General features: G+C 43.0%; 1 protein-coding gene across 1 annotated transcript in view; it reads left to right on the forward strand.

Moving 5' to 3' along the window:
• STPG2 (sperm tail PG-rich repeat containing 2) overlaps positions 1-22008 on the forward strand; it is a 759671-nt gene that overhangs the window by 74349 nt on the left and 663314 nt on the right. The window contains exon 6 of the mRNA XM_075609709.1: positions 14287-14402. Within this exon, the coding sequence (XP_075465824.1) occupies positions 14287-14402 (116 nt within the window). The remainder of the gene's footprint in view (positions 1-14286; positions 14403-22008) is intronic.

Below are 22008 nucleotides of genomic sequence, written 5' to 3' on the forward strand. Positions count from 1 at the left end.
TTTATTCTGAATTTTCATATAACTTACCTAGGTCAGTTTACCATTACAAGTGTGTAGACTTGGTACGTAATAATTTTAGTTTAGTAAATACTAATAAAGAATTCGTTTTTATAATGTCTTAACCCTCCCCCCTTTTTTTTTTCTGTACCCCTACCTATTTTTTACAACAAAAAAATTGAACTTTAAAAAAATTACAAAAAAAATAACCGATAAGAATGAATTACACAGGACCCAAAGAAAATGAAACACAATGAGTTTCAATGGGAAAAAGAAGGTAAAAGTTTCACTTTAATCATGAAAAGGACACTGTTTACATTGATAAATTGTATAGAAAAAAAAATATACAGTATATATATATGCTGCCTGCTAAGTGGGACTTTCCCTTTGAACTATTGGAGTGCAATATCAGTATACAGTACTAGTTTTTCAAGGCGAGCAGTTGTATTCATATTAAGCCAAGGGCTCTGAAATTGTATCCATGGCCACCTTAAAGCTGCAGTTCAGTCTTTTTTTTTTTTTTTTGCATTTATTTTTTTACTTCAATAGTTTCATGTGGGCAATCTCTAATTAGCTAAAGAACAGTATAGCTGCAGGTCAATTCGTTTTCCATGTATTGATAGGTCGAAATTTGGTGACATAGTAAAAGCTGGCATTTGTTTATAATCTGCTTGACTGGCAGTGGAAGCTCATGAATATTCATGAGCATTTAGGCACTGACAAGTGCTAGAGGGAGGGCAGTGCTGACAAAGGGGCGTGCCAGAGCTTGTGACAGGACATGAAGGGGCAGTGCCTTAGCAAATGGCTGTTAAAATAGAATACAAGAAAATTGGTCTTTCAAAGTTGTTTTTTTAAAAACAGAAAATGCTAAAAGTATTTTTTCTTACTACAGAACTGATTTATTAAAAAACCCACACATGCAGGATATTGACTGAACTGCAGCTTTAATGACCACCACTGTATTCATTTTCACTTTTCAATAATGTAAGTGTGCCTTTGCAAAATGTTGATAAACCCAGTATTGATCTAACTTGCATTTTTTATTTAGACAAATATTTCCACACCGACTGATGTACTTACTATTGAACACACCCTCACTTAGATATCTAACTTCTGTGAGGCAGGGCATTTAGGAGAGGACTTTGAATCGAGCTACATTGATATCCTTGTAGACCATTTTGATACATTAACATTTCAAGCCCAGGCTCATTCAATTCATTATAATTATGCATGGATGCTCACTTCCCTTAGGGGGGAATCAGAGACATTTAGCAGCTTTGGTTTAAAAAAAAAAAAAAAACAGCATTTGAGAAAGTAAGAGAGCTGAACTTACAGTGGAGAAATGAGGGGAAATAAATAGAAATTCACACCATTTGGGGACAGGAAAACATGGTATGCTTGTTTCTTTATTCTATGTGTAGCCCCCTGTAAACAGCACAGGCTATACCTCTCTTCCTTCTACTGTGATAAGCCCTGTTAAGATCAGGCGCCAGTAATCATCATGGGTTTTCCCCCTTCATAGCCCTATCCTGAGTGGTAGACGCAGGCCTGGACTCTGCTGCAGGCGTGAGCAAGAGGGGAGGTTCTGCTGACACCATGAGGGGAGGGGCTAGCTCTATATTTAGCAGCCAACTCCGCAGAGTGGCATGTGTTGTTCTTCCCTGCTGGTTCTTCGTTCGAGAGAGTAGCTAGGAAGAGTTCGAGTGAACAGATATATCGAGAGTCTAGAGTTGCCGGTTATCATGCCGTGAGCCACGAATCCTGCGGAGCGGTCCGAGGAGTATCAGGAGGCTGCGGGCTCCCCGGCGCCGAGTGCCGGAAGAGAGAGAGAGAACTGAATCAATCAGCGTCTATAGTTAGAGCTGATAGAATCATAGACTGGTGGACCAATGCCCTCACCCCACTGCCAGGGGTGATGGGGGAGAATTCAAGACCCACCTCGAGGCTAACCTTGGGGGTGGGCCACGGCGTATTGAAGCCCTAGTTCAGACCATCCTGCCGGAAGAGTGACTTGGAGGGAAGGAGAGGAGGAAGTATTTGGGGCGGAGGTGGACGGTGTATAACCCGTCCTGGCGATTGTGTTGTGGCTGCTGGAAGCCTTATCATTGGGATACTGTTGCTCTGTCAAATAAAGAGACTATTCTTCACCCATAAAGACTGCGTGTGACTTGGAGAGTATAACCCTGGGACCCGAGGGGTTCTTCTATACTGGTTCTGTCCCATTACCCTGGGAGTATAGAAGATGGAGGTGCTGCACCACTAAGAGATCATGGAGGCTACCACCCCAGAAGCCCGGTCCTGGCTCCCCCACAACACCGCGGGAAGCTCAGGCCCTCCTATTCCTCACAGGTACGCACCACACCGCATGTAATCTGCCCTCAGGTACCCTAGACACCACCGTAGAGTCGGGGGGGAAGCAGGGTTACATTTGGAGGCACTGCTGAGATATATGATGTATATCAGAACAGGACCGGCTTATAGCGAGGCGGAACAGGCAGACTAAGATGCACTCTACCGGCAGGTGTCTGAAGCAGGTAGCGTGAGGCAACTGGGGGTGGCGGGGTCATAGCGGTAACCAGTCCGGGGACCATGGCCCAGGGCCCACATTACGAAGGGTGGATAGTTAGAGCTGATCAAGTCCCTTGAGGCAGGTAGCGTGAGGCAACTGGGGGGGTCAGCCTGTTAACCAGCCCAGGGACCATGGCCCAGGGCCACGCTATGAGTGGCCAAAAGCAGGAGACGCCAGTACCTAGACAAGAGGTATCATAGCTATCACCCACACCAACAGATTATTTGCCAGAGGAGAGGGGTTCCGCTGAGCCTGGGGTACCAGCCACCTAGATTTAGTGGGCCACGGGCACTATGAAGATACAGAGTTCACATTTGTAGGGAAAACATGGTCTAGGTACGAGATACCCGTTAGACATGGAGAATAGGGCGCAGGCACATTTGGAGGGAGTATCCAAGATGGCGGCCATCCCTACATGTGCTCCGCAGAGCAGGAGAGGCGAGTTAAAATGGCGGTTCCCGCCAAGTCTGGAGCAAGCACGTGAGATTTGCAAAAGGACTGTGAGACGGTTGTGGCGGGAAATGTGCAAGACTCTGGCGCCAAACCCAGATTCCTTGCAGGAGGAACGGAGCGGCGCGAAAGCCAAAAGGCCACGTCATGCTGACAATGAAAAGACCCCGCCTCTGGATTCCACCAGAGGGAGGGGGCCCACGGAGAGCCAATCAGGACGGTTCTTCCCCGCGAAGGGAGGGACCGGAGACCTGAGCGAAGAGTGTGACTTTTGTCTAGCATTCGAGGGGCAAGGAGCTGGAAAACTGAGTTGTCTTCACTCTGAGCGAACCATGTCCGAGATAAGTACCTCCATTCACCAAGTACCTGGAGGCCTACTGGTCGTGGCAGTAGCGGAGCACGAATACGTTCGGTGCTTGTGTGTGCACTGCGGACTACCCGGCGCGGTACCCAGTACCAAGGCCCGATGTACTAAATGTGGTACGTTTTACTTGTGGCAAACCGAGCCGCGGGAGTTGTTCGGCACGCCGCGGGGTGCCTCTCCAGGAACTTTGACGGAGGTGGCGGACGACCAAGAAAAGACTGCCCTGGGTCCCCGTTATACCATATCGGGAGGAACCAAGGCTCAGCTAGCTATTGAACTAAGCAAGCTGACCACCCAGACAAGCGCGACCGCAGTGGAGGTGCATAAGCAAGGACATTTTGTACCTATACCCACTGGGTGTATCGCTGAAGAACCAGGTGACTCCCCAGCGGAGGAACCGATCATGATTTCTTCTTCTTCGGAGGAGGAGATGGGTGTAACATCGGTGGCGATGCGCCTACCGGCGAACCACCCCAAAGGCATCAAAAGAGAACAGACAAGTCCGGGGACCATCCGACGGCGAACGCTGGTGCGGCCGGAGGCCCGTACGAGTCCCACCGCCGTGGTGACTCCCAGTGCAACGGAGACTGAGACGATCCTAGCGGAGCCCAATGTTATCAAAAAGCAGGTGGTAAGGAGACCCCACCACCCCCTTACTCCCGCCAGGCACAGACCACCCTCACGGTGAACGAGAAAGAGAGGCTTGAGGCCTACTTGTTCGACCGGGTACCGGATGTTCCACCGCCGCCCTCGGGGGTCCTCGACGCACGGCCGGTGCATGACCTCGGGGCGGATGGGGACTCTGCCGGCGATTCTGATATCCTCAGTTCCGGTTCCACCGGGAAAAAAAGTCCTGGGGGGGTGTTCTCCTCTTGGAGCTCAGACGCAGCCATTGCCCTGGCTCTCCTACAGAGTCGAGGCCCCTCCCGAGAAGTCCAAAGCATGAGGGGAAGTGCCGCTAAGAAAAAGTTTGTTGGGCGGTGTGTTACCCGGTTGCTGGACAATGTTCTGGACGTTTCTTCAACCCCGGCCCCTAGCTCCCCTGCCCCGGCCACTGCCCCTGCCCCGTCATGAGTGGTACCACCGGGACCTACCAGGGATAAATTATGTAAAAACCCCAAATACTCCAAGGACTTGCGGGACTGGGAGTTGAGTGAAGAGGGGTCTGAGGGGGAGATACCGTATTCAAGTGTTATACCTGTACCTAACCCTGTGCCGTGTTCTCCTGCAGCTAGACGGAAGGACCGTGAGTCTCACACTCCAGTAGAGACTGGGTCTACTAGTATAGTGGTGGACAAACTGAGCCCACTAGGTATTATAATGCCAAAGGAAGGAGAGATTGCTCGCGATCTACTGATGTGGGTACATCCGGTGTATCATCACAGGTAGAGTCTGATGTAGAACGCACTAGTCAGGAAGCAGAATACGAACACCGCGATAGGTGGTGGGTGCCTTTGTTCACCGGATACCATGAGGGGATGGACCGTACGCGGTTCTTGTTAATTAAGAACGATGTAGTAGACCATTGGTGGGCGGCTGGTTCTTTCACTCCGCAGGAGATGGAGGATGAGTTAGATCACCGGTTGAGGGAGATCGAACAGAAACGTATTGTAGCCCAAGGCCCCAGTATATTGTATGACGAAATAGCCCCCGAGGAGCCGTTGTTTTGGGTATTGCCAAGCAGGGCACCGCACGCTTACCAAGCTAAGTCGAGCTGACCGGGCCATAGTCCCGATGAATATCCCTATGTGCCGGAGCCCATCATGAGAGAGGTTGAAGATAACCGAGACAGTTGGCTTATTGAGGCAGGCAGTTCAAGAGTACCTGCGGACCAAGTACGGTCGGGCGGGGTATCACAATGAGGATAAGATTAGTGAGCTAGTGCGCATAAGGAGCATCGGCAGGTGTATTTACATGCACAGTGTTACATACAGGCCTGAGCATGGGCCGGTTCAGTCATTCGCTGTGACTGTCACTGACCATAATGGACGACGGGTAAGGAAGCCTGATCCAAGGCACTATCTGTAGGGTTCTCCATGTTGGGAGTACCCAGGTGTGTTTACTATTACTACCTCATTATGCATGTATTATGATTGTTATGTGTGCTGTTTCCCAGGTGGTTCGCCGCAGGATGGTACTGCTAAAGATAGGTCCAAGTGGGGACCATTGGATTCCACCATAGGGAGAGTGTAGCCCCCTGTAAACAGCACAGGCTATACCTATCTTCCTTCTACTGTGATAAGCCCTGTTAAGATCAGGCGCCAGTAATCATCATGAGTTTTCCCCTTTCATAGCCCTATCCTGAGTGGTAGACGCAGGCCTGGACTCTGCTGCAGGCGTGAGCAAGAGGGGAGGTTCTGCTGACACCATGAGGGGAGGGGCTAGCTCTATATTTAGCAGCCACTCCGCAGAGTGGCATGTGTTGTTCTTCCCTGCTGGTTCTTCGTTCGAGAGAGTAGCTAGGAAGAGTTCGAGTGAACAGATATATCGAGAGTCTAGAGTTGCCGGTTATCATGCCGTGAGCCACGAATCCTGCGGAACGGTCCGAGGAGTATCAGGAGGCTGCGGGCTCCCCGGCGCCGAGTGCCGGAAGAGAGAGAGAAACTGAATCAATCAGCGTCTATAGTTAGAGCTGATAGAATCATAGACTGGTGGACCAATGCCCTCACCCCACTGCCAGGGGTGATGGGGGAGAATTCAAGACCCACCTCGAGGCTAACCCTGGGGGTGGGCCACGGCATATTGAAGCCCTAGTTCAGACCATCCTGCCGGAAGAGTGACTTGGAGGGAAGGAGAGGAGGAAGTATTTGGGGCGGAGGTGAGCGGCGTATAACCCGTCCTGGCGATTGTGTTGTGGCTGCTGGAAGCCTTATCATTGGGATACTGTTGCTCTGTCAAATAAAGAGACTATTCTTCACCCATAAAGACTGTGTGTGACTTGGAGAGTATAACCCTGGGACCCGAGGGGTTCGTCTATACCGGTCCTGTCCCATTACCCTTTTATCGCATTGCTAGGTTGATATCCATTAAAACTAGCTCCCAGCATGCTATTGGCTGTTTTAGACATATTGTGGGCCCTCGTAGACGTTAGAATTTGTGTTGTATTAACACTTATTAAAAAATTAATTTTGCAACTTCTATACAGCTTTACTCTCGTGGTTTTAGCTTGGTCATGAGACTTCACCAATCTAATTAGCATGCACAAAATAAGGAATCATTTTTTAAACTTTGCAATGTAGTGTATAATTTGGCTATCCACATTTTACCTGGGTGAGGAATATTACACGCCATAAAACCAAAATAAGAAAATATCATTTTTTAAATACATTTTATTTTTGCTTTGTTAATGTTTTTACATGAAAAGGGTGGTGGGTCCAACAGTAGAATTAAACAGATTTTGAAGGCCCGCTATTTTCTCATGTAATTACAGTAACAAAGCAATTATACACCCAAACATCACTCATATTTTCTGAAAGTAGACAATTAAATTAATCCAGGGATGGGTCACTTTAAACTGTCATATACTGTAGATATAGTAAATAGTTTGTGAGCTGCTTCTATGCCGGCACTGAAAGGCTTCAATAAACCACTAACATAAAATAAAATATAATGTACTCATGCAGTAAATTTAAATTGCTGTTTTGCACATCAAGTTTTACCTTGAATCTATCTGGTGCTATTATTCACTAAACTCCATTAAATCTATAAATGTGGTGGTCTTCACAGTGCTAACAGAGAATATTGTTTCAGTTATTCCTGTATTTACTATATATAAAAACAATATTCATTTAAATTATCTAGAATAGGACTTTACAGCGACAACTATGAAAATGTTACACCATTATTTTGCTCCCACAGTGTGTTATTGTACAAGATGAAACAAGTCCTAATGTTGGGAGAGAGAATTACCTCCCAGACTAGCGGGGCCCCACAGGTTGCTCGCCAGGTAATATCTCACCTCTTCCAGAAAATGACGATGAACAATGATGTTGAGGCATACCTATCGTTTTTTGAGCATACAGCAGTACGCAAAGCGTGGCCAGCCGAGCAGTGGGCTGGAATAATCGCTTCCTTCCTGGTGGGTGACTCGCAAAAAGCCTATTATGACTTGGAGCCAGAGCAAGCTCAAAACTATGCCACCCTGAAGGCTGAGATTCTGGCACGGCTAGGTGTCACTGTCGCAGTTCGGGCCTAACGGTTCCACTCCTTGCATTACAATGCAGGAAAGGTTCCACGCTCCCAACTCTACGACCTCATCTACTCTGCGTGTAAATGACTTGAGCCTGACGAATGTACCACCTCTGCAGTTGTCATTGAGGCGTCTTTCTCGCACTGTCCGGAAATTGGTCAGCCAGAGTGACCCCAAAGACTCCAAGCAATTGATCTCCTTAGTGAAACGTCACTTGGCTGCCGAGGAGGTGTCCAGGAGTTCAAGCCCCAATGAGTTTTCTGGTCCCCAGTCCCCGCATGTTAGGAGGTCCGGTAAGACTGTTCTTAGTTGGATTAGGTCTATATACCATTCCCTTCATTAGGACCCCCCCCATCTCTCAATCCCAGCCGCACCCACCCACAGACTCCCCCTCTCAGTCCAAATATAATATACAAGTACTCCGTCCCTTATGCGTCTCCAAAAGATCAATCTATCTAGAACTCATCGATGTCCACAAGGTAGCCCCACTATGCATACCCCTCCTCCCCCAAACCTCAATCTACTATTGTTGGCCGTGGCTGTCTCCCCTTCTGATCCCACACGATGCCTTTGGGTTGTTGGTCTGCTTCTGGTATAGAGCGATCGTCTGCCAGGGGGGTCAATGGGGACATGCAGAGACATCTGCACAAACAAGGCGGTGTATGAGCAGGAGAGATGGGAGCCAGAGCAGGAGAAAACTTGAGGAGAGAGAGCTGGGTGAGCACATAAGGAGTGAGTCAGAATGAAAGGAGTACCGGAAGAGAACCAGGAGGGATATAGGGGGCAAGACTCAAGGCAGAGGGAACATGGAGGACAATCAGGCCTTAGGGCTCGCTCAAACAGGCTTCTACGGCAGCTTGCTAGCGTTCACGCCCCGCTGCTCGCTCCTGAAGCACAGCGATCTGTGCTCAAACTGCAGGAGGCAGATCGCGGCGTTTGGGGGCGTGTAACGAACGCGTCACGGAGCTGGTTCGCCTCTTTTGGCTGAACCAGCTTGCGTCATGCGACTGTAGCCCCAAATATCAATTTGGGTTATGCCGGCAAAATCTCACAGCGACAACGCTGCACTTTGCCAACGGTGGAGTTTTCAGTTTGAAAACTCCCACCACACAACTCAAATTTGCGAGAGAGAGAGAGAGAGAGAGAGAGAATCAGAATCTATCTATTCCCTAGTTTAAAGAAACTGTGTATTTTTAGGCAAAACTGAAAAATCTCTGAATTCTGCTCGAGATTTAACACTGACATATGAGTTACTGCTGGTAACACACTGTGGGATACCTGTGTGCAGGCGCACTGGAAAGCAGTCCATTAGTGCCGAAATGAATGCACTCCGAGACTTTTAATTCTTCGCTGAATTTATTTCCATATTTAATTGTGGAGAGTCCAAGAAAAAAAAGTTGCGAAGCACCTCTACATCCATTTTGTTGTCACCGGGAGTGGCGATTAGTAATTCTTCTTGGAGTTATATTACAATGTTCACTTAAAATAATGCAGCTCCTTGCTGAGTTTGCTTCAATTAAGCCATATTTTATTTGGTAATGACTTACCAAGTTGACAGTGACCTTGAAATGGATATTGTCAACACTTCTTGGCATAGAGTGCATGGTGATTTAGAGTTCTTAATAGAGCATCAATTTATTCTCCTGTCCACGTCAGTATTTTTAAGAGCCTATTTAATTCAATTACAAATGTGATTTTTTTTTTACCTGAGTAATGCTTACTGCTTAGGCTAGTGAGTTAAGTAGAAGTCAATTTATATTATTTTAATGCAGTGATTTTAACCAACATACAGTATGAAGACATGGATTTTTTTTAATGTGTTCACTTACAAAAGACTAGGTTTTTATCAGACCACTTTTGAAAGGGACATTAATTTGATCTTCTGTTCTTATCTTTGCAATAAATGTGCATTGACCCTGTCCATACAGTATATACAGTAAATAGCTATCCACATAGATTGTAAGCTCTTCGGGGTAGACCCTTCGTTTGTCTTACTATGTTGCCATTGACTTCCTGCTCTTACCCTTACTGTTTGAACCTTATTTTCCATGTCCAGTATTGTAATTTGTGTTGTGTACACTGTTGGCACTGTATAAATATAACTATACATGGATATACATATAAAACAAGAAAAAGCAGCACCTAAATGGGTATAAATGGTGATGAAAATTATATGTGGTGTTAATATCAAAATAGCAATATAATTAGTGTCAGTGCCTGCGTGTGAAACAATAAACATATATTCAAATAAATAGCTTAGGATTGGCGCAATACAATAATGTGCAAAAAGAAAATAAAGTGAAAAACCAGTCCTTTGTGAAATAGTTCATCAATGAAGTTAATGACGTGGGTGCAAGGGGTCTCCGGCTGCTCTCAAGAGGATGAACCACATCCTATGGAATCTGTAGAGGAGAAAGAGAAGAGAGCGCACGCCCCATAGTATAAAACTGTATATTTAATGATGGGAAGGGGGAGGGGGGGGGAAATAGCACTCACAAGGGTAAAAGAGTTAAAAGCATGTCGTGATTATATCACCACCATCCGGTATCTTTGCTTGACTCAGATGTCCGTCAGTCTCTGGATGATGGAGGATCCGTGATCATCAGGATGTTCAGAGCGTGAAAGAAGTACACCGGAATCGTATTGGAGTCCTCAGAGAATCTCCTTGCTGGATGGCCTCAAGCTGTTGGACGCACGAACCGGCCTGTTCATGCGCACACGTGATGACGTAATGTCCGTATGTAACGTATTGTGTGATGACGCTCCCTGACGCGTTTCGTCACACTTGGGCGACTTTCTCAAAGGGTGATGGGAAGGGGCTGGACTCATGGAGTATATATACACTATTGGTAACGTAGCAACCCCTAAAACAGCTGAACAGGATGTTGCATTAAAGAAAGCTTAATCAACTGTTGAAAACCACAATAGTAATATGCAGATAGAGGGGATAATTACCCATAATATATATGTCGGTGGGCTTATAACAGAAAATGTGTGTCTTACGGAGGGAATTGACATTTAATAATGAAAACAAAAAGATTGAATGCAATGGAATGATTACCACTGTATGTTAAAGAAAAAATATATATAAAAAATATATAAATGAATATATAATTGAATATATAAAATTTGACTATAATTAAAGTATATATATATATAATTTGAATGTATGTGTGTATCTCTCTATGGTGGCTTCCAAAAAATGATACTACTGCTGAACTGTATAATGTCTGTACTGAAAGTTCTATCAGAGAATCGATATTATCAACACACTATATTAAACAGTGTGGACAGAATGGACTAAAACTCTATATACTCATTGCTACAAATCCATTATACAGTTCAGCAGTAGTATCATTTTTTGGAAGCCACCATAGAGAGATACGCACATACATTCAAATTATATATATATATATATATACTTTAATTATAGTCAAATTTTATATATTCAATTATATATTCATTTATATATTTTTTATATATATTTTTTCTTTAATATACAGTGGTAATCATTCCATTGCATTCAATCTTTTTGTTTTCATTAGTAAATGTCAATTCCCTCCGTAAGACACACATTTTCTGTTATAAGCCCACCGACATATATATTATGGGTAATTATCCCCTCTATCTGCATATGTATAGTCACTATTGTGGTTTTCAACAGTTGATTAAGCTTTCTTTAATGCAACATCCCGTTCAGCTGTTTTAGGGGTTGCTACGTTACCAATAGTGTATATATACTCCATGAGTCCAGCCCCTTCCCATCACCCTTTGAGAAAGTCGCCCGAGTGTGACGAAACGCGTCAGGGAGCGTCATCACGCAATACGTTACGTACGGACATTACGTCATCACGTGTGCGCATGAACAGGCCGGTTCGTGCGTCCAACAGCTTGAGGCCATCCAGCAAGGAGATTCTCTGAGGACTCCAATACAATTACGGTATACTTCTTTCACGCTCTGAACATCCTGATGATCACGGATCCTCCATCATCCAGAAACTGACGGACATCTGAGTCAAGCAAAGATACCGGATGGTGGTGATATAATCACAACATGCTTTTAACTCTTTTACCCTTGTGAGTGCTATTTTCCCCCCCCCTCCCCCTTCCCATCATTAAATATACAGTTTTATACTATGGGGCGTGCGCTCTCTTCTCTTTCTCCTCTATGGATATACATATATAGATAACATCGTTGTTACAATACACATACCTTTTGTATTCTGTTAAGGTATAATCTACAAGACTAAGCAGTTATTCTTTTGTAAAACAAGATGGGGTAAACACTATTGAACGTTTGACACTAACAAAAAGTAAACCTATTCTGCAGAAGTTCTAAATGTACTCACCATTTTTTCATTTTGAACATTTCATATTTAATCATTGTATAGCCCAGGAAAGGTAGAATTGCAATAGAAACAAGATTACCAAGAGGTTTGATGAATAGGTTTTTAGACAATTTAATGGCCAAAAAATAGAAAAGTAATAAAAAGGTAGACAACAAAATATTGCAGAATTAAAAAAGAAAAAACACAACTGAATGTATGAATCAAATGCTGGAACTCTGTTTTGGTTTAATACCATGGATACTGTAGATAAGATTACTTTTTTATATAATATAAAAGAGTAACAAATACTTCATACTAGTGTTTTCCTTAGAAGAGGACAGTGATTTAATTGTAAAGTATCTCCCTATATTCTGTTTGGAAATGACTTGAGGTTGTTTCACTGATATATTTTGTTAGTAACCTGATCCTAATCCTCCCTGGTCAGTCATTAGCTGCAGTATCTGTAATATTAGATCACCTTATTCAAGAACATTCTTCAAGAGAAGTAGCACCTTCAAGCAAGACGAATATGATTCTAAAGCGAATCCTCTCATTAAGTAAAGAAGGAGTACTGATGGAGCGGCCGTTATTCGAACACTTCACGCGTCATGTACATCGGAATCCCGATTTGAAATCGCGGGATGAATTCCAGCCTTCCCGCACTAAGATGCGAGCGTGCCGAGTGCAGAAAAATGAATTTTAGTGTTCTGGCTATTAAAAACAGGAAATTGACACAGTAGCACAGTAGCACAGTAGCACAGTACTGTACACATTACAATTCATCCATTTTATTGCAAACGAAGAAACAGAATCCATGAAATTCAAACAAAACATCTGCGATAAGCGCGGGTGCCTGGGGCGATTGGCCACGTTCATGCTGCGTGGAGTACAGCAAATAACTCAAAATTGGCGCCGAGATGTGTGCGAATAACGACCGCTCCATCAGTAGGTAGTATTTGGACAGTATTTAATGCCCATGTATATTTAAGTAATATTTAACAGATTATTGAGGCAGGTCTGATGTTTCCTTTTTATATCCCTCTAATTTCCAAATTGGGATTTTCAGATTTTTAGACAGCATAGTATAGAGAAAACTGGATGTGCGGTACATTGGTTTGCATATAGTAGCTAGATGTACATATAATCATTGTACTCTTGTGAGCCGAACAAGACAGGAAGAAGAAGAAATGTAGGTGGTGGTTCATGTTACAGGTTGACTAATGTAGCTACAGCTCTTGCGCTCTGGTATATGAAATCATTTAGCAATGGCATGTGCTTCCAGCATTCCACCATCTTGAAAATCTGAGTAGACGTAAAAATCCAACAGTTTTATAGATTTCAATAGATGATAATGATGATGATCATGATTGTTTCATGGTTACATAGTAGACGAGGTTGAAAAAAAGACATATGTCCGTCAAGTTCAACCTATGCTAAATTTAGACGACAGATACTTTATCCTACATTTGTATTTACAGTATTTTGATCCAGAGAAAGGTAAACATAAAAACATCCCAGTGAAATATGATCTAATGCTGTTTTATAAGGGGAAAAAAGAATTCCTTCCTGTAAGAGATGTGTGCAGAGATACATATAATTGAGACCGATTTGGGTGAAATTATATCTTGGTTTTATTGAGCTGTTCCTTTATCCAGGCAAAACATACAAAAACAACAAAATAACAAACCCTTATCCCTTTGTAAAGGCTAACTTACTTTCCCGACCCTATCTGCAGGACTGGAAGGATATTCCCATTACCATCCTATCACCCCCAAATCTCAGGAGGTACCTTTAAGCAGGTGCCCTCCATGTCAGTCTCTGGCAAGTACCTATGTTCTCTGTGTCCAGGGAATATAGGTATCTGGCTGTCTTGACTTCAGCACAGCCTTTCTGCTCAAGACAGTGTCTGTGTTCTGGCTTCTCTGCTCTCCTTTTGTCAGCCCAAATGTGTGCTCAGGAATCTTAGTGTCATTGTGCTGATAGTAACGGCTAAGGGAGAGGCTACGTGAATAAAGGCGCTGATTGCAAACAATGACACTGAGGTACAGGGGAGCCTGGCTCATTATCCCTGTGTCCACTTCTTGTGACCTTGGGCATCTCCCTCTGTCTCAGTCACCAAGAACAGATCATAAGTTTAACATGCCTGTAAGATCCTGTGGGAAGAATGGTCTCTAAGAAATAAAGTTATTACTGTTTAGTTTGGGCTTTTCAATAGAAGTGGTCACAGCTAAGCAACTTTAACTATGTTAGTGATGGAGCTTTGCAACCTTCTGACATTAAAGAGGGTGACTGCTTTCCTCTCTGGGTTTCTCATGTGTTTTTTTGGGGATGTAAAAAAAAATGCCCAGTGAAATAATAACAGACAGAATTATTATTTTTTTCTCCCCAGAAAGAGGCATATGCGACTTTGAAATATAAAGGAGTGCACTTTGGAAATTATACAGGAAAACGCATTGAATTTCAGAACCGTGAAGGACCTGGTCCTGGTGAATACGATATAGATCAGTAAGTGCATGATGCTATTACTTTTTGTAATTTACATTTTCCCAAAGATTTCCATTAACTCTTAAAAGTCAGTAACTAGTCCACTCATTTATTAATAAGCGTAAAGCTGTGTGAATTGGCTAAAGCGATGTCTACATGGGTATTTATCCTCTAGCATTTAACACGGCAAATTTTATTGCAATGTGAATTACAATCTGGCATTTAACTGCTGCAGTGTTGTAATAGGAACTGTCAAAAACAGTTTTTATATAATGCATAATGGATAATATAGCCTTCATAAAAGAACTATGCTGAGGGATGAGAGCCAGAAATCCAAGCCAAAACGAGCCATGGGATCTTGTCGTGCCTTGGAAGCCGGGGAAACCACAGAAGCTGAGGTTATTAAAGATCCAGTAATGGTCAAAACCACATTATTGTTATATTCAGTTAGATGGGTTGTAATGCACAGTACTGCCCAGTGCCACAAGATTTGGGTTTTGTCAAGCTGTTGATGACATAATAACTTGGTACTAATTGTTGATGGATTGTACTTCATGTTACAGTTTATGACCTGGGCAGTGAACTACAAATGCAGTCTAGTTCCATCTAATTGTTTCGAGAATAGTAGGCTAGAGATTTTGCATGCATTTGCACACAGACAGTTCTGCATGCCACCCATGTTTTTTCAAGTTTGCATTTCCTTTGAAAAGGTTGTATTATTCAGCATGATGGTGAATTGATGCAAAGTCTGCAAAGTTCACTCATTTTATTGCCCAGTGTTCCATTTGTCATTTTGGTAACAAACTGGGCGAATTGCTCTCTTCACAAACTGAATAACTTACCTCTTATTTCCTATCCTTTTATTTGAACGGTTATGATAGAGAAAGATATCATAATACATAAAATATGCTTTATTTTATTCATTTGCATGCTGTCTGGAAGTTCCCCAGAACAGAGATGCAAATCACAGTCGGGGAATTGGAGAAGTGATGAGTCTATCACTAATGAATTGTGTTTGACAAATCTGCAATTGAAACCATTTTGCATAACTTCTTGCATCAGCCCTACCTTTTACTGTTAGCAAAGAACTGTATAGGGGCTATATACACACCAAAGGTCGATAAATGTAATAAAACATTGCTTTCTGTGTTTAATGGCAATTTTATTTATTGCCCTATTTATTAAAGCCAAATGGCAGAGTATGCAAATGAGCAATTTACACCCAAATGACTTATTCACATTCTTTTCACTAAATGCCAATATCGGGTTACCGCCAAAAAATACTACTGAGTTGTTTGCACTGCACCCCGGAAGAAGTCGCAAGCAGCGACGAAACATGCTGCATGTCGGGTCTTTGCCGACACACCACTACTTTTGTATTACCTAACAGTACTGCTGAAATGTTTAGTGCTTCTCATGGCATCTTTACTTGATATCTAGATCGTGCACTCCTTGATACACCCACTTAAAGAGGTGTCCAGCACTGCTACAACTTTGACAGTGCTCCCTGTGCTCACCCACAAACTATATTTAACATATGCGAGCTGGCAATGATTCCCTCAGTTACAAAGGGTTAGAACTGTAGCTGAGACAGGGTGCACGTATACCTGTATAAGACCACATCTCTATATGGTGATTTGACCTAATAGAATCATGATACATACACCAGCTGGATCTTCCATCTGATATACAGGGTGACTCTACAATTACAATAGGAAAAAACCTGTCCCGTTTTTCAATGCCAAATCAATAGGAAAAAACCTGTCCCGTTTTTCAATGCCAATTCTTCTGTTTAGTTTTGGATTTTAGCCTTTTCATATCAGCACATTACATCAGTGCAGGCAGCTACCATACAACCTAGACTTGCTACACACACTATTAAGATTTGGCTGAGTATCAGTAAACATTTGTATGCATTGATCTTTCACACACTGCCTCAAACACTTCCTATTTTGAGCCATTTGGCATGAGATCACTATCCCACACTGGCACCGACTAGGGATACCCAGTAGTAGTATAGACTTATCCAGTCTATTTTTATCTAAGTGAATTACACCACACAACATTGTAAAATATTTAATAAACTTTTTTTATTTTATCTTGTGCTTTGTACATTTCATTCACCCCTGACCATAGTATATTACTGTATAAGGGTCTGCTGTGCGCCAATATAAGGGACCTTTTGTACCTGTCTCAGGTACACTCCCCCATCTCCATCACAACACTCCCTTGGCAGCACGCTACTCCATCTAGGGGTTTGAGCGAGGTCTCTTTCCATAGTACCCTTGTTTGCACTGTAGCAATGGATTCTGGGAAATTACATGCAAATGAGCACACAATGTGTCACCTTTTGCCTGGAATTATATATTATATATATATATATATATATATATATATATATATATATACATATATATATATTTTACACTATATATAGATGTAGCAGACGGTATTGCACCCACTGGCACGTTAGCCACCCCCCTTTTTGTGTTAGCCACACCCCTTTTTCGCATGTGGCTTATACATTTACAATGGCAGATGCTAACTGTGGCGTGTTGTGTGTCCCGCTGCAACGCGTTAGCGGGAGCAATAATGGCTGCTACGTCTGTACATAAGCCAGAAAACCTAAATCAACTAAGAACAGGTAATAAACGTGACTATATCTTAATATATTAGGCCCTTATTAGCTCAGATGGCTCACTAGTCATAGCCAACCAATGGCTATCTGCCTAGTGAGGTTTTTGAAGCGTTTAATATATTTAAAATACGACAGTAACTACATCTCCTCCCCCCCCCCCCCCCCCCACCTTTGCATACCGCTTTGACAAACAAGTGGTTATTTCTCTCCTGCTACAGCCAGGATGACCTAACTACCCACCCTGGAGAACCGGCACCTACCCCCAGTACCCATCACCCACTACATCCACTACATCCACCCCAACACACTTAACAACCCCCATCTACATGAATGACTTTACTCTATTAGCTAAATCTGCCTGATTGGGTTTTTGGCCATTAAATAAATTAAACATTGCATGCCAGTGAGGCTAGCTAGGCCATACAATGAGAGCCTAAGTGGCCTCACTGGCACAAATGGGATCAAGGGTGAAATAAAACCTGATCCATGCTGAGGCCATCCACGTGCAACCGGGTAAATACCCCATGAAACAAATCCCTTAATTCTATTTTATGGACCGATGCCCGACCATAATCTCCCCCACCCCCAAAAAAACCTTCCACTAATTATCCTGTTTTTGTCACTTAATGACCCAAATTAAAAAAAAGTAAAAACGGGCAAAAGAAAATGTTGACTCCAAAAAGAAATCCCAGCCCAATGGCCTACAGCAATTCACATCTGTCCCCCACAAAGGAACATCTTCATCTTTGATTGAAGCACACGTGTCCTCATTTGCTGAACTTACTTTCCCCCACCCCTCTCCCCATCGAAAACTGAGCCTTTTTAAAGGGCTCTCACCTTTGCATGACACATGATTTTGAGTCACCTAGTAAAGCAACCAATATCTCTTGCTCTACCTCGTATTTCCCACCTTGTGTGTACAGTAAATAAAAATACCACTTGTGGTACATGGCAGTTACAGAGGCCCCGGGCTCTCCCCCAAGGCATTTAAATGAAATGCCGGGGGTGAGCGTGAGGCCTCTGCATCTTCCCCTACCTTGTCTTCGGTGATGCGGCGCCATGGCAATGTGGCGTCACGTGACTCTACGGCGGCATTTGATGCCGCCTTGCCATGGCGATGCGTCGCCTAAGACTAGGTAAGGGAAGTTGCAGAGGCCTCACGATTTCCTCCGGCATGTCATTTAAATGCCTTGGGGAAGAGCGTGGGGCCTCTGTAACCGTTGCGCCCCCCCCATGACAATCTGGCACGCCCCCACCCCAGTTTGCGCACCCCTGCTCTAACCCCTGGAAGCATTCTCCACAAATTTCAATTTCAAGAGATACAATTGTACAGATCAGTACATTTGATCACACTAGTGATGTACCACTAGAGACCTATACCAGGCACTCCTTATTCCAGAGTGACCCGTCAGGGGCAAAACTTCAATACTAGTATTCATAGCCCCCCACAACCCTATATACCAGTGTGTATACAGTACATGTATTTATAGATTTATCTATATATATTTATATTGTGAATTAGAATATTGCTTACTACCTGTTATCACTAAATAAGACTGTACACCTTTTATTAGTATTAATTTTATTCAGAATATTATGTTTGTCCTGCACTTCGTCTTTATTTTAATTTTGCCAATTAAAGTTTGAAGATTTTATTACTACTACTACTATTATCATAAATTTAGGCTGTTGTGCACCACTAAGGGATTTCTTACCTAGTTCATTAGTACATCCTTGTTCTTTATTTTGTTGGTATTACTGCCAAAAATCCACAAGCAAATGAGTTAACGCATACTAATTGTGCATACATAATTCTTAGTGGGCACAAAGCTAAATTGGGAAAAATTCATTTTTTTCCCCAGAACCCTGAATATTATTGTCGATTTACGCGAGGTCTGTCACATAACATTAAACCGCCGGTTTCCAAAAACAGTGGGTCACCGGTACACTGAGTTTATCTAGACTCCTACTGACCGCAAGTGATCCCGCTCGGTCTATGGCAAGAAGGGGCCGAAAAAACACACTGACTAATCCTAGCCTACTCTACTAGGAGTGTAGTATCACCAAATCAGAACCACTAGGGGGAACCACCCAAGAGCTGCACTCTTACACTGGGGTGCCTCCCACCCACTCCCGATAACCACATGCTCTCACTGGGAGCCACAATCTTACTACTATGCCCTGGTGGTTTCTGGGGGCAATAGGCCCTCGGGGCTCCCAGAAAACACCCCTGTAAAACGAAGCAGTTTTACTGAGCATACAAAACAAACAATCCTAGTCTAAACTCACTAAGAGGTAGCATTGCCACCAATCAGGCTATTAGGGGACCCACACAAGGGGCACACTCCCATCCAATCCCAGTAATCCCTGACTCACACAAAAGGAATAAGTCCCACTTCAATGACTAGCATCCCTGTCTATACTGTTACTTAGGGGTTACTGGGTATTGTGAGGCCTTTGCCATAATATGAGGGTCGCAGGATTTTGAGTAAGCACACCAGGAAAATAATACAATATACAGTGTACAACAAGTTGCTATAAATCTCGTGAGCTAACAGTGAGTCACAACAACAGAGCTATTAAACAATAGATTTAATAGGGAAAGGTACAGTACACAAAGGGTTAACATACATTCAGCAGCAGTAAAAGAAGAGTGAGGGTAGTGAATGCCTGCAACTTACAGTACAGATAGTTACAGTCCGTGAGGGCGGAAGGAATCCAGGACCAGCTGTAGAGGCAAGGGGGGGTGGTCGGGGGTTGGGGGTCACTGTATAGCCCAGATATTCCAGGGTGAGGCCCACAGCAAGTTAATTACCACAAGTGATATTTTTATTTGCCGTCGACAGAAAATTGAGTTTAACATTGCTAAAATAAAAAAAAAATAACAGGACAAGAACTGGATTTATGATTAATCACTTTTGTGACTATGGTCAAATCCAAATTGTTGTGATGTTCAGTAAGACTGCTTTCATAAATTAACATCAATGTTGCAAATATTAGTGGCAGCACATTTGCAGTGGGCTTTTATTAGTATGTAGCTCTTTTTGTTGGTTTACAATTGCTTAGTTACCCAGTGGAGTGTCCTTTACTGTAGGTATGTATTTGGTATTGGACTTTAGAAGGGGTACTCAAATATTTGTTTCTTGGATTGAGTCATGGTGATTAACTAATAGGAAAACATCACTCTGTTGGTCTCTATTGCTGTCCTGCACAGGGATTATGGCCCATATTTACTAAGAGGTGCTACTCAATGGGCCGTAAAGTGTCTTCTGCACTGTCCTGTGGTTTGGCACTGCTTAGTAAAATGTGCCATATGTACTGATGCTCCATCAGGGCCACAACTGCTTTCCCAGGGCCTAGGACTAGAGTCTCCTCCCAGGCTTCAGGATGTTGAGCGGCGGGAGGGGTGGCCATGCCAGTCCGCTTCCCCCCCCCTCTCACACACTTCCCCCCCTGCCTATAGATTGTAAGATCTGTGAGGCAGAGCCTCTTCTAACACATTGAAGGTCTATCCTACCTCTTCTAACACAATTTGAATCCTGTCTGTTAATGTTACTAGTAATTATATCTGACTGTCCATGAAATATCTGTAAGCTGAATGTGTATAACCTTTGTTCATTCTAATGCAACCATTTATTATTATAACTCAGCATTTTCTTGTCTGTTTCTTATGTAACAAAAATAACTGTTTTAAATTGTAGTTCTCCAACTGACTGTAAAGTATTGCAATGTTCCCTTAAGTGGGGGCCAGTATTTACTTAAAATATAGATGATGAGGAAGATGACAACCTCGCTGTGTTTTGATTTTGTTGGTTGTCTGGGACCTAATGAACAGAGTCTACCTACAGACAAAGATAAGCAGACCTGATGGATTAATTGCATAGACAAATTTGGGCTGACCCAACTCAGGAGAAGTGGTGAAACCCAAGGGAGTGGACGTTTTGATTTCATTTTCTAGTCTTATATCGGAATAGAATTTGTCCAATGTTTTACTTATACATGTATGTGTCAGTATTTCCTTATATATCACATTGTGTGTGTATTACTGTAATTCTGAGTCACTACATTTTATGCATTGCTAAATATGAGCAAAATAATATTGCACTGTTGTTTTTTTCTACATCATTGTGTGCAAGAACTGCATCAGTGTGTGTTATAAATATTTAATTGTGTTCATTAGGAATTAATTATTCATCTATTGTTTCTCATTCTTGTTTTGGCCTTCGGTTCACTAATGGAAAAAGAGAATAATTTACCATTGCAAGATGAATAGATATCTGTGTGCATACAGTATATACACGTGCCATGCAGCATCTGTTTTAGCCATATTGCACACAGCAAATGTATTGCACGCTTTTGTGAAATCTGCAAATTTAGTGGGAAAGTGGATTTCTTCGTCACACATAAATGTAACCCATTTACTCCATACTCCCCCCTAAGGCGTACTCCGTCTCACAATGAGCAGCCACTTTACCTTTTGTTTCAACATTACCCCTTATTCCCTCTAGACTGTAAGCTCTCAGGAGCAGGGCCCTCTCTAACTTCTGTATCTGCTTGTCTGGCCTTATTTGTATGTCATTCTGTTTATGTTATATACATAGCTCTGTACCTTGCTGCGGAATATGATGTTGCTTTACTGTATGTATAAACGATAACAATACGGCCTACAAAGAAATTGGCTAATTTATATTGTATAATAGGGTTATGAAAATTGATGTATTAGGTAAAATGGTATGGTATTATGGGTTATAGTTTGGGTTCAGGGTCCAAAACACGCTAATACTGTACACGTAGCTTTGCTTCACTGATTAAAACAGCAGTCCACTCTATTTAGATACAACTCACTGTAACTTGTATTATAATTCCGAACCCTCAATTAGTAAACAATTTCGCCTTTATTAGCTATAGTAAACATAAGGGAGAGGGGGGGGGGGGGAGGGGTTGGGCTTGGTAGCACTTGTTTAGATGTCTGTGCCTTCTGAACTGCAG

The sequence above is a fragment of the Ascaphus truei genome, chromosome 1, assembly GCF_040206685.1.
Source record: "Ascaphus truei isolate aAscTru1 chromosome 1, aAscTru1.hap1, whole genome shotgun sequence".
In the NCBI taxonomy this organism is placed as follows: Eukaryota; Metazoa; Chordata; class Amphibia; order Anura; family Ascaphidae; genus Ascaphus; species Ascaphus truei.